The 15,703-nt window shown below is 34.0% G+C and overlaps 1 protein-coding gene across 1 annotated transcript; it reads right to left on the reverse strand.

The window, feature by feature from the left end:
- Positions 1 to 3,672: 3,672 nt before the first annotated feature.
- Positions 3,673 to 6,365, reverse strand: LOC139871375 (histone-lysine N-methyltransferase ASHR3-like). Its single transcript, XM_071859091.1, has 9 exons — positions 6,198 to 6,365; positions 5,378 to 5,404; positions 5,134 to 5,251; positions 4,879 to 4,975; positions 4,702 to 4,795; positions 4,532 to 4,610; positions 4,283 to 4,454; positions 4,036 to 4,116; positions 3,673 to 3,808 (listed from the first exon to the last, which is right to left on the reverse strand). Exons 1-9 carry the CDS (start codon positions 6,363 to 6,365, stop codon positions 3,673 to 3,675), a joined length of 972 nt encoding a protein of 323 aa, XP_071715192.1.
- Positions 6,366 to 15,703: the final 9,338 nt, after the last annotated feature.

The raw sequence follows: 15,703 nt of genomic DNA on the forward strand, positions 1-15,703 counted from the left end.
GATATGGCATGGCAAAACCGTGTCTCTCTCGTATCTTAGAATCTGGGGATGTGAGGCTTACGTTCGTCGTGAAGCTCAAGATAAACTTGAACCCAGATCTGAAAAGTGTTTATTTGTTGGATACCCAACTGATTCTTTTGGATATTTGTTTTACAACCCTACCGAGAACAAAGTCTTTGTGTCTCGAAGGGGAGTCTTCCTTGAAAAGGATCTCATATCAAAAGGAACCAGTGGGAGCAAAATTGACCTTGAAGAAATTCAAGAATCAACCGACATGGAAACCGATATTGGGACTGATTCTCTACAAGAGGTCGACGAGCCTGCAGTTGAGAAAGAAACTGACCTACAGCCACCGCCCATACGTAGATCTGATAGAGTGCGTCAAACACCAAAGAAATATAGTTTACAAATATCTGAGGGTGATGACGAAAATATAGATTCTGATGAACCTATTACCTATCAGGAAGCAATGACAGGCCCCGAGTCTGCTAAATGGAAGGAGGCTATGGACAATGAGATTCAATCCATGCATGATAATCAAGTCTGGACCTTGATTGATCATACACCAGGAATTAAAACCATTGGGTGTAAATGGGTCTTCAAGAAGAAGACCGACATGGATGGAAATGTACACACATTCAAAGCCAGACTGGTGGCTAAGGGTTACACGCAACAACATGGTGTAGACTACGATGAAACCTTTTCACCAGTGGCTATGCTGAAATCCATTAGAATACTTCTTGCCATAGCTGCATTTTATGACTACGAAATATGGCAAATGGATGTAAAAACAGCTTTCCTTCATGGTAAGCTAACAGAGGATGTGTTTATGACACAGCCTGAGGGTTTTGTACATCCTAAGTATCCTAAAAGTGTGTGCAAGCTTCAAAAGTCCATTTATGGACTTAAACAAGCTTCTCGTAGCTGGAATCTTTGCTTTAATGAGAAAATCAAAGAATTTGGTTTTATCAGAAGCGAAGATGAGCCATGTGTCTATGTTAGGTCTAGTGAGAGTGTTGTAGTCTTCCTTGTACTATATGTCGATGACATATTACTCATGGGAAACGATATCCCGACATTGAAAGATGTCAAAGCTTGGCTAGGGAAATGTTTCTCCATGAAAGATTTGGAAGATGCATCATATATTTTGGGAATTAAAATCTATCGAGATAGATCGAGGAGATTGATTGGGCTAAGCCAAAGTGCATATGTAGATAAGATACTGAAGAAATTCGGTATGCACAACTCCAAGAAAGGGTGTGTTCCTATGAACCCTGGAATGATATTGAGCAAGTCTCAATGTCCTAATTCTGACTTGGAGTCAGCTACGATGAGTCGGACTCCATATGCTTCAGCTATAGGGTCGATCATGTATGCCATGATATGCACTAGGCCTGACGTATCGTATGCACTAAGCATGACTAGTCGTTATCAGGCCAACCCTGGTGAAGCTCATTGGATAGCAGTCAAGAACATTCTAAAGTATCTTAGGAGAACTAAAGAGATGTTCTTGGTCTATGGTGGAAATGACGAGCTGAGCGTCAAAGGATACTCTGATGCTAGTTTCCAATCAGATAGAGATGATTGCTCTTCACAATCAGGATTTGTATTTATGTTGAACGGTGGAGCCGTCACTTGGAGAAGCTCCAAGCAAAGTACTATTGCTGATTCTACGACAGAAGCCGAGTATATAGCGGTAAATGAAGCTGCTAAAGAGGCCATGTGGATAAAGAAATTCATCGGGGATCTAGGTGTGGTTCCTACAATCCATGATCCTGTTGAGATTTTCTGCGACAATGTGAGTGCGGTTGTCTTGGCTCAAGAACCGAGGTCACAAAAGCGAACACGGCACATACTCAGAAAGTACCATTACATCCGTCAACTTGTAGCAGATAATGATATATTGTTAAGTAGAGTAGACACGACTAAGAACTTGGCTGATCCTTTCACCAAGCCTTTGCCACAGACTAAGCATGATGCTCATAGCATGTCTATTGGCATTAGTGTCATTGATGATAAAGTTTGATTGTATTTATAATGTTAAGTTTGAAACTTTAAACATTCGGCAATAATATATAATGCAATTGATCTGATGATTAATATATTGAGATTATATTATACGCACGATGCGATCATTTCATTGAATATTGTCATGTTTCGTTTTGCATGTTTTAACTTCCAATGAATATTATTTCATAAACTTCCACAGTCGGTCATTCTCTAAGGAAGAGAGAATTGAATTAAGGCTGCTATGAAGTGTAGTAATATAGGCTTATATGAAACTACATTCATGAGGAACTTGATAGTTGATTCAAGGTTCTGGAATGACCACACTTAGACGCTACTTCATGGTTTTTAAGTCACAAGTAAGCTCTAAGATGGCAACATCATTTATCCTAGAGTGGATATGTATGAGGAATCCTGACACAAACTATATTCTACTTTGACCTGTATTTAACGCTGTGCGTAAATGCCAGTCATAAGGGTGCAGATCAGGTATAATATGGGATGTGGTGGATGTCTATACAGTTGAAGCAATTTGTTCCTTCTTCTCTAAGCAAGTTGAAGCGATATCTCTGGGCCCCTCGTTTATTTGTGCTGAATTAAATGCATGGCCATGCTACGACTGAATTAATGCAATTGCAGTCTATTTGATCACCACAAATCTCAATCGGGAAACATAATCTTGAACGATGATGATTGACACTTAACCATGTCACACGTTCATAAAGATATTTAGAACAAAAGGATGATTGATATAAATCAAAATATAGGAGTGTAATTTAATTGACTAGTTGTTACACATGGTGTGTCTTTTAAGACTAACCAATATTATTAATGTCAGTGCAAGTGGGAGTCTGTTGGAAATATGTTCTCGGGTTGGTTACGGTTCAACCGTGGTTTGATCGTGGTACATATATTCCGAAGGTATGCCCATGACATTAAATAATATAAAGTCCATTTATCCTATTCGGTCACACACAAAGGCCAATCGTAAATTGTTTGATACACCTTCTAATCGGGAATTAATTTATTAATCAATTTTAATGGTTTAATAAATTAAATACAATTTTGAGATTAATTAATTTATAATTAATTAATAAGCATAAGCATGCTTCTTGGAAAGACAACGAAAAAAATAAATTAGCATGCTTGTATTTTTTATTAAACCCGATACATGCAATCTCAAAAGTCCAACTCTCCATTCCATTCCTTTTAATTAAGGATTTTGACCAACAAAATAGAGGTCTCACTTGCAAGCTTTGTTCAGTGGTTAACAAAGGGAAAGGATAGTTTTTCCTTTTTTTTCATCTAGACTAAAACTAAAATAACAGACAACTATTACGAGTAAAAAGGGTTTGGAAAAACAAAAGGAGAGAAAGGGTTTTGGTGAATTAGAAGGTGCATATCAAAACAAGGTTGGAACTTTGGGTGTCAATCGTTTAGAGGAGCTCTCATTTGGGTTCTCTCCAAGCTAGGATTTTCAACAAAGGCTACAAAGGTTGTAATCTAATCTTATCCTTTTGTTAGTTCTAATTTCGTTTGCTAAAAGTTTTGTACATGGGTCCTTGGAGGAGTATGATTTTGTAAAATTTAAAATGCTTCCGCTCAATATGATTTTGGTATCATACTCCAACATATCCATAGTACCATACACAATTTTTTAGGAAGCTAGGAAGCTGTTCTTCTACGCTTTGCGACCCAATCAACCAATTCGAAACTGAGTGTCCGCGTATTGGTACCAAGATAGCCTTTGCAAGTTGCAGCACCACAATGGCACTCTATTTCAGGCCCATAGTGCTCTAATCTACGATTCCAACACCCAAGATTCAAAACATTACTACGTATAATATTAAGTAGATATATTTGAGGGATAAGAATCCGAAGTTACGGACATACGGGAGAAGACTACATCCCATATTTTGAGGGTTGCCCAACTAATACAGTGTTTTTACGCTCTAAAACCCTTATTAAAAAGGGTTTATGTGTTACCCTATATGAAAGTTGACCGGGTGTTTATTAATGAATACTTACCGGTAATCATATGTCAATTGCTCTCCAGGTTTGATAGATTTAGCAGCATAGATACGTAGACACAATTCCCCCTTGACATCCCTACAAGATTATCATTTTAAATACGGAGTATATATATATATATATATATATATATATATATATATATATATATATATATATATATATATATATATATATAAGCTATCTTTATTTAGCTCTAATAATTTCATCAAAGAATTAATTTTAATAATTTAATAAAACTAACCATTTCTTTAAGATACAATTAGGGTCGCAGCTGTGATTAATAAAACGCGCTGCATTCCCCTTTAGCGTTGCGTCAATAGTGAAATCCTTTTTAACCGCACACATGTAAGTGTTTGTAACACCACTTTTTTCCATTTCGAAGAGCCGCTCCTCACGTAAAATGTCACTAATTACTGACAATATAAGATTGGTTACAAATTTGAAAAATAAAACTTAAAATTTGAAGAATGAGACTTTTAATATTAGTTACCTTCTCCAACATATTCAATGATGTAATCCCCCTTAGGGATGAATTCGAGAGCTTCTAAACCCCAACCACATTGATTTGTCTACATATACATAAGCATAAGTAATTAAGACATATCGTAGATGATTAAAGTAATGATACTCTAACACAAATATTATCAACTTGAAACTTACCATAACAACTTTAACTTTCTTCTCAATTGGGAATGGGCTATTTGCACACATTCCTGTACAGATACAAGCGTTCGAGCAACTGATATGTTGAACACTGTGGAGTAAAAAAAAAAAAAAAGTTATACAATGTGGCGTCAATCATTTTAAGTATACAATAGCAATAAACAGTAAACGTACCTGCAAATACAGTTATTACAAGATTTAGAGCCACAACATCTGCATCCTATACTGTAATCCACGTTGTCAACCTTCTTCTTCTTCACAAGGTATATATCTTATATTATGAGATTAAGGAAATGACACGACAAATAATAACATAGCGAAAAACTAAACATAACAAGGTGAGAACAAGTAGATGATTTTATTTGAAACTATTCATTTTATATAGGTACGGTGTGAGATGAAATTGTGAATATGTAGCGTAAAGGATACTGCGCTTAATATGCTCATACGGAGGTGGCTCCAAGTTATCCGACAATGTGTAAAACCACGAATCATGGATTTTAAATTCGTGTGGCGAATAAGGTAGAGGGAGACGACGAAAGACTTCCTAATAATTTAAATGGTAAGAAATTGATTAGTATATAAAGCAATCATAAAGAGCATTAAAATTAGAAATAACTTCAGGTGATAGTAATTTGTAAACATGGTTTAAACACTAATATATAAGCCTCACCTCTATGCTATCCGTAGGAGTCGAATCCTGCAAACATAATAAGATAAATCAATCCCGTCCTCAGCTTGATAAACAATGAATGCGAAAGTTAACTAAGAAAGCTTGATGACGAATTACATTTAGCACAAATATTCATTAAGATCATAAAAGCAAAATATATTTATTATTTTTCATTTCTCCTAATAAGATATGATCCAAACTATCAAGAATTCAAGAAGGTTGCAGTCTCCTTGACATCACAGAGAAAAAAAAATGCATTAAAAAGTTAATTACAATGTCAACTTGCTGATATGACAGTTAATTGCATGATTACTGAATCACACTATAGAGATACACTTTGTGCAGTTCAATTATATGTTTGGTATATTTATTCACAATAATAATCTATCCATATAAAAGATCTTGATCCCTCCAATTTCATTAAAAACAATCCATTAACTGACTTCTGTAACCGTTTCTATAAACCCCTAAATCCTACACTAAAAGTAATTAACAATATTTTTTATTTTTTAATAATAAGAGAAAGTAACAAGGTTTTCAGATACTCTTTAAATCAATTCAAAACGCCAAAGATTTATGGTTGATTAGACTCAGAATTGATTCTTGTAACACTAAATATTATATCTATCTATCTATCTATCTATCTATCTATCTATCTATCTATCTATCTATCTATCTATCTATCTATCTATCTATCTATCTATCTATATATCTATCTATCTATCTATCTATCTACCATATTTTACCATGCATATGCTCCTAAAATAAATACTAGACTAACATTAAAAAAATATATGAATAAATCAAATCAAAATTCTACCAATTCTAGAACAACCAGATCGATGTTCCCAGAAACTTGATCACATAAATGATCACCAGAACTTTTGGATTCTTCAGGATTTTTTTGTTTGATTGACTGCCGTAAAGCGCTACGCTTATTTCCACCATTACTATTATTTTTGTGATGATTTGACGAATCGGATGCCATTTTAGCTCGATCTAAGTTCTCGAAATCGCAATCTCAAACAGCTGCTGATTTATGGTGATTAGGTCAATGAGTTTGCACGAGTGCGGCATGGTGTACACTTCTTATAAAGCCTTAAAATAAAGAAATTGTCGAGTGTTTTGTTGTAAATTCGTTGCTTTGTGATTAATTTTCGTCCTTTTCTGGAGAATTTATTTATTTCTCATTAAAGAACAGCAAAGCTACGTGTGTGTTTGAGTTTCTGTGTGAAAACACTGATTTAGTATGGCGGGATATTTTGAAAGTTTATCATTATGACGAATGAAGCTTTAATTACCGAAATGCCCTGCTAGTTTTATGAAATGGCAGCACTACAAAGAGAATTGGTATATCCACCATCAAAATTCTCTTTTCACCATAAATGGTGAATTAATTGATTGTACTGTACAACAAAATAATACATATATTTGGTGGAAGAAGTAATTTGGATGATGGAAATATTATTTCCCCACTACAAAGGTTTTTTATTCGCTTCATTAAGGGAAAGTAAAAGGGCAAGTTTCTAAGTTCAAAGACAATATTCCTGTATCACATTTTTGTTGCGATTTTATCACAATTTAATAAAAGTTATTTTACTTCAATAATATTTGATTGTAAATTGTAATGATATATCATTATTACTTTATAAGATATTTGTTTGATGTTAGGGTATTATACTTTATACGCTTTTTAGGTATACATTTGATTGCTTATTAATAGAATGATTTGTTGAAAGTTGAATCGTTTAACATTCAGCATATTTATTTGTAACATCTGCATGATAAATAGTGCTGAATGAAACAAATATATGTGGTGAATCATTCATAATTGAAGTTATCTCAGTAGTTAAATACTTAAAGTCCTTCTTTTTCTTAAAACCTTGAAATGTATATTAAATTATATACAAAATAATTATATTCTTTATTTATTCACCTAAAAAAGGGTGATTAGTGATTATACATTATTTAGTGTGTTTATTCAGAACGATTATCAAACATTTATCTTTGGAACAACAAGAATGATAATCAAACATGTTACTATCATTTAGAATAAGATTTTATTTTTTTAATAATTCAGATTATGAACTACTCACCACTTAATTATATAATTTTAATAAACGCTCATATGTCTCTTATAGTAATTTTTTATGTGTTTTAATTTTTAAATACATTTTTTTAACTTTATTTATAAAAAAATTATTTCACCCATTTGCTTACATTTATTTTTAGTGGCATAAATGCAAAATGTATTATATTATAGTATATTAATATATTATTATTATTTTCATTAAGTAATTAATTACATTTATTTTATACTGTAATAAATACTTCATAAGTTTTCCTTCATTTACCTCGGGCTTTCTATTGAAACTAAGATGAATAATGTAAATGTATGAACCCGGTTATTAAAAAGTTCAAAAAAAGGCTCTCGGATTGGAAATCAAAATACTTGAGAGTGTGAGACGTTTTTTCTTTTGGGGCGGGGATAGTTTGGGCCCAAAAATGTCATAGATTAAGTGGAAAAGTGTCATTGCACCTTATGGGGCGGGTGAGTTTGATATTGGGTGTTTAAAAGCAAACAAAATCTTGTATTACTGGGTAAACGGAGGTGGATGTGTAAAATCGAAACCGATTCTTTATGGGTCAAATTAATCAGTAATATTTTAGGTCGGAATGTGGGTTCGCCCATACTTCGACTATTGGGGTTTGGAATAATATTGTTCGTGCAGGAAAAGCCATTGACGATTTTCAAGTGCCCTTCACAAGTTCCTTCAAAAATGTTGTCGGTGATGGTGGTAATACCTCCTTTTAGAATGATCGTTGGATTGGGAACAATTGTTTTCGTGTTCTTTTTCAAAGGTTATTCAAATTGGAGTCAAACGAAAATTGCTATAGTCAAAGACCGTATCTCTGTTCGTGAAGATGTTGTTGTTCATGTCGTTCCAGAAGCTGCTGTTCTAAGTGTTCGTGATATTGCTGATGCTAAAAATTCTGTTCGTGAAGATGCTGCTGCTCCAGAAGTTGCTGCTCCAAATATTCGTGACGTTGTTGTTGCTGACCTTTCTGTTCAAGATGTTGCTGCTGCCAGAATTGCTGCTCAAGATTCAGAAGCGGTTATACTTCCTATCCAGGTCTCAGTTTCTGCTAGAGATATTGTTTCTGCTCGTTGGGGGTGGACCAAACATCCTACTGGTCGATCCTTAGATGAGTTGGAAAGGCTATCAGAGTTGATCAAAGGCACATCTTTAATTTCGGATGAAAAAGATTCGTGGAGTTGGACTTTATCTTCAAACGGTACATTCTCAGTTAAAATATTGTCTTCGTGTATTGCGAATCAAGTCTACGCTAATGTTTTCTCACATAATATTGAAACTTGTCGCAATAATTTAATTCCTAAGAAGATTGAAATTTTCGTGTGGCGTGCTCTTAAAAAACGCCTCCTGGTTAGAGTCGAATTGGATAAGATGGGTATTGATCTTCATAGCGTTCGTTGTCCACTTTGCGATAACGATATTGAATCTATGGATCATACCTTCATCTTTTGTAGTCATGCTCAAGAGGTTTGGTCGCGGGTTTATAGTTGCTGGAAATTAGGGAATTTTTCGGATCTTAGCATAAATGAGGTTTTTCGTGATAATTCTTTGATTAACGGGTCTCTTATAGGTTCGAAAATACTTCAAGCGGTTGTTTGGGTGTGTGGTTATTTGATATGGAAGAACCGGAACAGTATGGTTCTTCGTGCTAAAAGTTGGAACGGGCCGGTTCACTTAACGAGATTCAAGTTCTTTCATTCGATTGGATTTCTCGTAGGTTCAAAGTTTCCCTATCGATTGGAATACTTGGTTGTCTAATCCGGAAGTGTATCTAGTTTAGTAGTCTTTTTTGATGCGATCTCGGCATCATATATGTGTATTTTGTTCCGTGTTTTAGCTCATACTCGTTGTATTCTCGTGTTGGGTGGCCTAATTGGTCATCTCGCTTTGTATCTCTTATAATACAAATTTTTTTGCTTTTCAAAAAAAAAAAAAAAAAAAAAAAAAAAACTTCATAAGTTTAATTTTTGTACTTCTGCATTTAAATTGGGAAGAGGTGTTTTGCATTTCAGTTATTTAAAGCTTACCTAAATGAAAAGTAAATGTGATTAAAATTGTTTAAGATTTAGTTTGAAATCAATTAACTCAAAAATTGAATAAAATTAAATCAAATTAGAATTAAGTATTCGATTTAGTTTTGATTTTGGTTTTTTAATAGAGTTTAACCGAAAAACGATTTCAAGTAATAATGTAATTAATATTTAATTACTAATATGAAGATGAAAAATATAGAATTCTCTCATTTAACTTTTTAGATAAAGTTACTTCTTATGTATAGATAAAATATAATAATAAAATAAATTAATATAATAAATATCCGCCTCCTATTTTTTCTTCTCACATAACTAATAACATGACCATTCATGTAAAAATATATTGGAGAGGATCCTTGTCCGATTTTAAAATAAAAAAAAGCCAAATTTGATAAGATGAATTGTTATGATTATATGGTTAGATTATGATTTTTTCGTTTTTCGATTTAACTTAAACAAAACCGTATTCAAACTTTATTTTCGTTTTGATTTCGATTTTGATTTTTGAATTATATTAGTTTTCATTTTTTGCCTCCAAAATTTTTAAAGCTAAATAAACAGAACCTTAAAATCTGAAAACCAAACCCTAAAGTAATATGACATTTTGTTTGTTAAAAAAAATTCATTAATCACATGTAATTAATTTTCTTTTGTATTTTTTTTATACAACTTCATAATGTACTTGACACATACATTCTTTGTGTTAAGCTAGTGATAGGTTGGCCATCATAGAGGTGGGTGGTAACCACCATAGAGGGAGGCGGTTTAACGCAGTTAATCCAGTATTATACCTTTCTGATACCATGTTGAACAATAGAATTCCCCGTAAATATTATTGATAATGATAACTTTATATATAGAGTACAAGACCATAAATCTAATCAAACCCTAATGAACTCTAAGCCCATAATACATTGGACTTGTGGGCTAGGTCCATTAGGTTTTAATAGTTGCTAGGTTTATGTAATGCTTATAAATAGTCAATTAATAAACACAATAACCTGATGAGGGTTTCATTATGTAACATGGTATCAAAAGCGGGTTGATCCCGAGACCTAGTCGGCCGCTTCGTGGCGTCTCGTCAAAAACATCGTTACTTTTTTCTTCTGCCAACCGTTACCTTCTTTTTTTGTTCTTTTGTCCAACCCCATCATCTATCAATTGTTTAGCCAAATAAACATAAATCCTTCCTTTATCATGTCGTAAAATCTTGTATTCTTTTTTTTTTTCCTTTTTTTTTTCCAAAGCCGATAGCATTAGTAGTATTTATCCCATTACTACCTTCATCAACTAATTAAATAATTCCCACAATCAATAAATCATTCAGCGTGCCACAAATTCCGTTTTGCCAACTAAATCGCACGAACACATGGATGCTACAGTCGTCATTCATTTATCATCGTATTATTATATCTTTGATTCAGCCACAATTTATTTTCTTTTTTATTAAGTTACCTAAACAATCATAATCGGCGTGGGGCTGAGCCGCCTAGCTTGACTAGGTTCCAAACCTCGAAAAAGAGGAATATAAAAAAAAGAAAAAAAAATTCTCTTGTTTTGCAGCGTTGAAGAAGATTGTATCGGCGATAAAAGTTCAAAGCCCAAGTTCTGCTCAATACTTAGGCAAGCAAGCCACGACGTAAAAAAAAAGTTACGAAAATGGAAACGCAGTCAAGCAACGCAACTAATCGGCGATATCAATAAATTCGATACAACAAATTAGAGAGAAAACTGTGTTTTTATTTATTCTTTTTTATGTTTATTGTTTTCTTTCCAGTCCGAACTTTTGCGATTTCGTCATTCGGACTGCGGGGGAGTGTTAAGTGATAGGTTGGCCCAAGTCCAATGTATTATGGGCTTAGAGTTCATTAGGGTTTGATTAGGTTTATGGTCTTGTACTCTATAAATAGAGTTATCATTATCAATAATATTTACGAGGAATTCTATTGTTCAACACTTTGGACCCCTTACAGTTTTATTACTTGTCATTGTATTATATACAAACCACTATACAACATGATCAGCAACCTAAAAATATAAAATTTAATTCGAAGTGAGGTTATTTTCAACAATTTTTTCAGTTTGTTCTTGCTCACAGGCGTCCTTTACCTCGGACATGGGCCATGTCCTCCAACTCGAACATGGGCCATGTCCTCCACCTCGGACATGGGCCATGTCCTCCAACTCGGACATGGGCTATGACCTCCACTTTGGACACGGGCCATGTCCTCCAACTCGGACATGAGCCACGACCTCCATCTCGGACATGGCTCATGTCCTCCACCTCGAACATGGGTCATGTCCTCCAACTCGGACATGGACCATGTCCTCCACCTCGGACATGGGCCATGTCCTCCAACTCGGACATGGGCCATGTCGACATGGGTCATGTCCTCCAACTCGGACATGGGCCATGTCCTCCACCTTGGACATGGGCCTTGTCCTCCCACTCGGACATGGGCCATGTCCTCCACCTCGGACATGGGCCATGTCTTGAAAGTAAAGTCTTTCAGGTGTCGTGCACTAGACCCCCCGAAACATTTGCACCCAAGGTAGTTGCTTTCACATTGCTATTGACACTGAATAGTATATTTACGGGGGGAGTAGCTACCCGTGCGGTCGTCCCATAACCGGGAAGGCTTGTATGCACACAGCTTTTTGAACACAAGAGAGTTGTTATCTCATCGCCTTCGAACCAGAAGGTAGTTCATCTTTGATGATATACTGGGGTGATAATTGTCCGTGCGGCTGTCCCAATACCGGGATGGCTTTGAAAGCACATAGCCTTAAAAAACCTGTAAAATTTCCGGAAAACTGGTTTTGTGTAAAAACTTAACTAGTTTTCCCGTTCTTAAAATGCAAAAATGGTTTTCTTAAGGTCTTGTTTTCCCCAAGGCCAAATTTTTCTTGGATCCGCACATGGTGTTCTTGATTCGGGGTAATGAAGCTTTTGGGTGATCACGATGTTTGATATTGGGAAGTTGAGTTTGATTGAAGGCTTGAACCTTGCGTTTGTTTTTGTTGAAGATTACACGATATAGATTTAATGCTTTTGAAGATGATATCGGTATGTCTTGATTCTATAATTATTGAAGACTTGTTCGGGTATGTTTATCTTTGCACTAGTTGATATTATTTGAAGATAGATTTGCTTGAGGACAAGCAAGGTTCAAGTGTGGGGGAATTTGATATCGCCTATTTTATACATAATTCTTATATATTTTGTAGGCAATATCTTGCTCGTTTCATTATTATTTGAACATGATTCAAGGACTTTTGGTACTTAATCGTTAAAAGTAAATTTAAAGTTTGTTATGTGTAAAAGTTGGTAATTTGTTCGTGTTCGAAGAATAATTGAATAAAGTGGATTAAAAGCTGGACATGGATCGAAGTAAAGAAGAGATTTGGTAATTGATTAAATGATGGGCTAAAGGTGGGCCGATGGTGATTTTAATCATGAAAACATTCGGTGGTTTGTGGATTATGTTGGGCCACATGTATTTTGTACGAGATATCCTCATAAACAGTAAAACAGTCAACTAGAGTTTTAGAATTACTTGGAGATTAAGAAAGTCGAGAGGTTTTATTATTTTATATATACTTTGTATTATTATTTTTAGGGGCAGTGTCCCACTCTTGTGGGTTTTTGCTTCAATCGACAAGAAGAAGAAAAAAAAAAAGATAATCTCTCCAAATTGTAATTAGGAGTCGACATCCACAACAAAGTTGAGGTTACAGCAATTTATTGGAAGACATTCATTGGTGCTCTTTTACTTCTACCCACATGGAGAGTTTGAGAATAAAGTCAGTATCTTCATTGATCGTATTTAACATTCTATTGCTATTACATTTAGATTAATTCTTATTAACATTCATATTGTGATACACACTGAATTTATTATTTGTTAACACGATGATGAATTATTTGAGTTCAGTAGATTGGTTTGTTGATTTGAACCTAACCATGTTTAGCTAAATTTCTTGTATTCACTTAGATGATTGAACCTAGATGAAGGATTTGTTTGATCTTTTATATGTATTGATAATTATTTTTGATTGTGATTCTTAATTACTTCCATTAATTGATCACATTGATTACTAGTTTGTTGGTTGATATAGCGAGAGTTACTATATCAATTAATTTATCTAGGTTATTGAGAAATAAATAGATAAGTTGAATTACATACGGGAGACCGGTGTAATTAGATTATTAATTAATCCCTTCAATTGAGTAGGTAATTGTGAAGCCTAAATAGGGAAACCGATTTACCCTTCAACTGAATCATAATCGCGAGTAGTTAATATTGATTGATTGTGTTCTTCAGAAGCGTATGGGAGACCAACGTGAACAACTGACACTTTCATGATATAATTAGTATCTAAGTTAGGGACGCCAGCTTATCTTACTAATTGATTAATGAACTTGGTTAACGAGAGTTATACTTAGGGATTTAATCACATTGTTCTTATTAAAAGCAATCCGGAACCTAGGGAATTGAATCTAAGTGAATACCCCTTTATCTATTTAATTCGTATTTTCTTTCTTTGTTTTAATTAGTTTTAAATCAAAGCCCCATTTTTACAACTTAATCTTTAGAATAATTATTAGTTTCTAAATCTTAAACGCTGCTCTCTGTGGACGAATTCGTAATTATATTACAATAAGATTAGGTGTGCTTTGCGCATATCAACAATTCTAAAATACATTATGCAGTGCTCAAAACACAAAAATCAGATCAAGTAAAAAATTCAATAAACAAAGCAGAGAAGAAATTAACGTGGTAAAAAATCAAATCGCATAAGAATTATGGAAGATGGCAAATTGTGTATTTAGGTTACTAGTCAATTCGCAGAGGACCTAAAAATAACGATGAATGTAAATTTCTAAAGTATGCAATTATTTTATTATATCCGATAAGATTCAATTGAAAATTTAAATAATTATTAGATTATTAGATATAATTTAGTTAGTAATAATTATTAATAAATATTAATAAATATTAATTATAAACTATATATTAAAAATTTTATGCTAAATAAAGTTTGATATAATTATAATTATTTATATTTAAATTATTAAATAATTATAATTATTAAAATTAAAATTATTACTCCCTCCGTCCCACTAAAAGTGTCAACTTACTTTTTTCACACAGTTTTACAAAATCCCACTAACTCCATTCTCCACCAATAAGAAATTGTCTTTCTCTTGAATAACCCATTTTCATTGGTTGAAATTTTAAGTGGACTCTTGAAATGAGACATCCCAAAATGAAAAATGTGGACACTTAAGATTGACGGAAGGAGTATAAAATAAACATATAAGGGTTACTATACAAGGTAACAGGTTATTGGGCCGACTTAAAGTTATTGAAATAGTACTTTAAGACTTAACGGGCGATCATAAGCCTGACCGGATAAGGTTAACGGTATCGTACACGTATATTGGCTCACTTGGACGATCTTAAACTTATCGAACAACTATAATTCGTAACTGACGAAAATACAACTTATCGGAAATGCTATACGGTATCGAAAAATTCTAAGACTTGGAGGATCATAATTCATATAGGACAACCATACGGTTAGGGATATTAATTAGTACTGATGATCTGTCATTAGAAAAGCTAAAGGCTTATCGGGTATTCTTAAGGTTGATGATGATCATTGGATGACCTTAAGGCTTATCCGGGGATATTGGATGTGATTCGGGTCGATCTACTATCCATCTCCGAGAAAGAAGCAAAGAAGTTCGGGTCAAGAGAAGATCAGGTTGAGCATGATTTTCTCAACTGATTTGTTGCTAACTGTATCCAAGATTTACATGGGATTCTCTACACGTTCTCATAACGTTCACATGCATGTTTAGTGGATATTATGGGTATTAGCTTCATTTACTTATTAGTATAAATATTGTAAATGAAAGAGGGTGAGGGATGCCTCTTTGTTACTGCACATGTAATGTAATTGTAACTCAGAGAGAGAAAATAAACAAAAACACTTACCCACTTGTTGTTTCCACTATCACTATTATTCTGAATATTTCCAGCGTAAAACAAAACCGTCACAAACTTATATTCTATCCTTACAAAACATAAACAAAAACAACGATTATCACCCTTACGAGTGACGTTGAGCTTTTCGAATCACTCGTAACGGATCAAGTGGTATTCAGAGCCGTGTTCCTACCTTGTGTA

This window comes from Rutidosis leptorrhynchoides, chromosome 10, assembly GCF_046630445.1.
Source record: "Rutidosis leptorrhynchoides isolate AG116_Rl617_1_P2 chromosome 10, CSIRO_AGI_Rlap_v1, whole genome shotgun sequence".
Lineage (NCBI taxonomy): Eukaryota > Viridiplantae > Streptophyta > Magnoliopsida > Asterales > Asteraceae > Rutidosis > Rutidosis leptorrhynchoides.

Coding starts and splice junctions, on each gene's coding strand:
- LOC139871375 (XM_071859091.1), bottom strand. CDS start 6,365: ATGGCATCCGATTCGTCAAATCATCACAAAAATAATAGTAATGGTGGA. Junction 4,976..5,133: donor GTATGAGCATATTAAGCGCA/GTATCCTTTACG, acceptor TCATAATATAAG/ATATATACCTTGTGAAGAAG. Junction 4,796..4,878: donor TGTAATAACTGTATTTGCAG/GTACGTTTACTG, acceptor TTTACTCCACAG/TGTTCAACATATCAGTTGCT.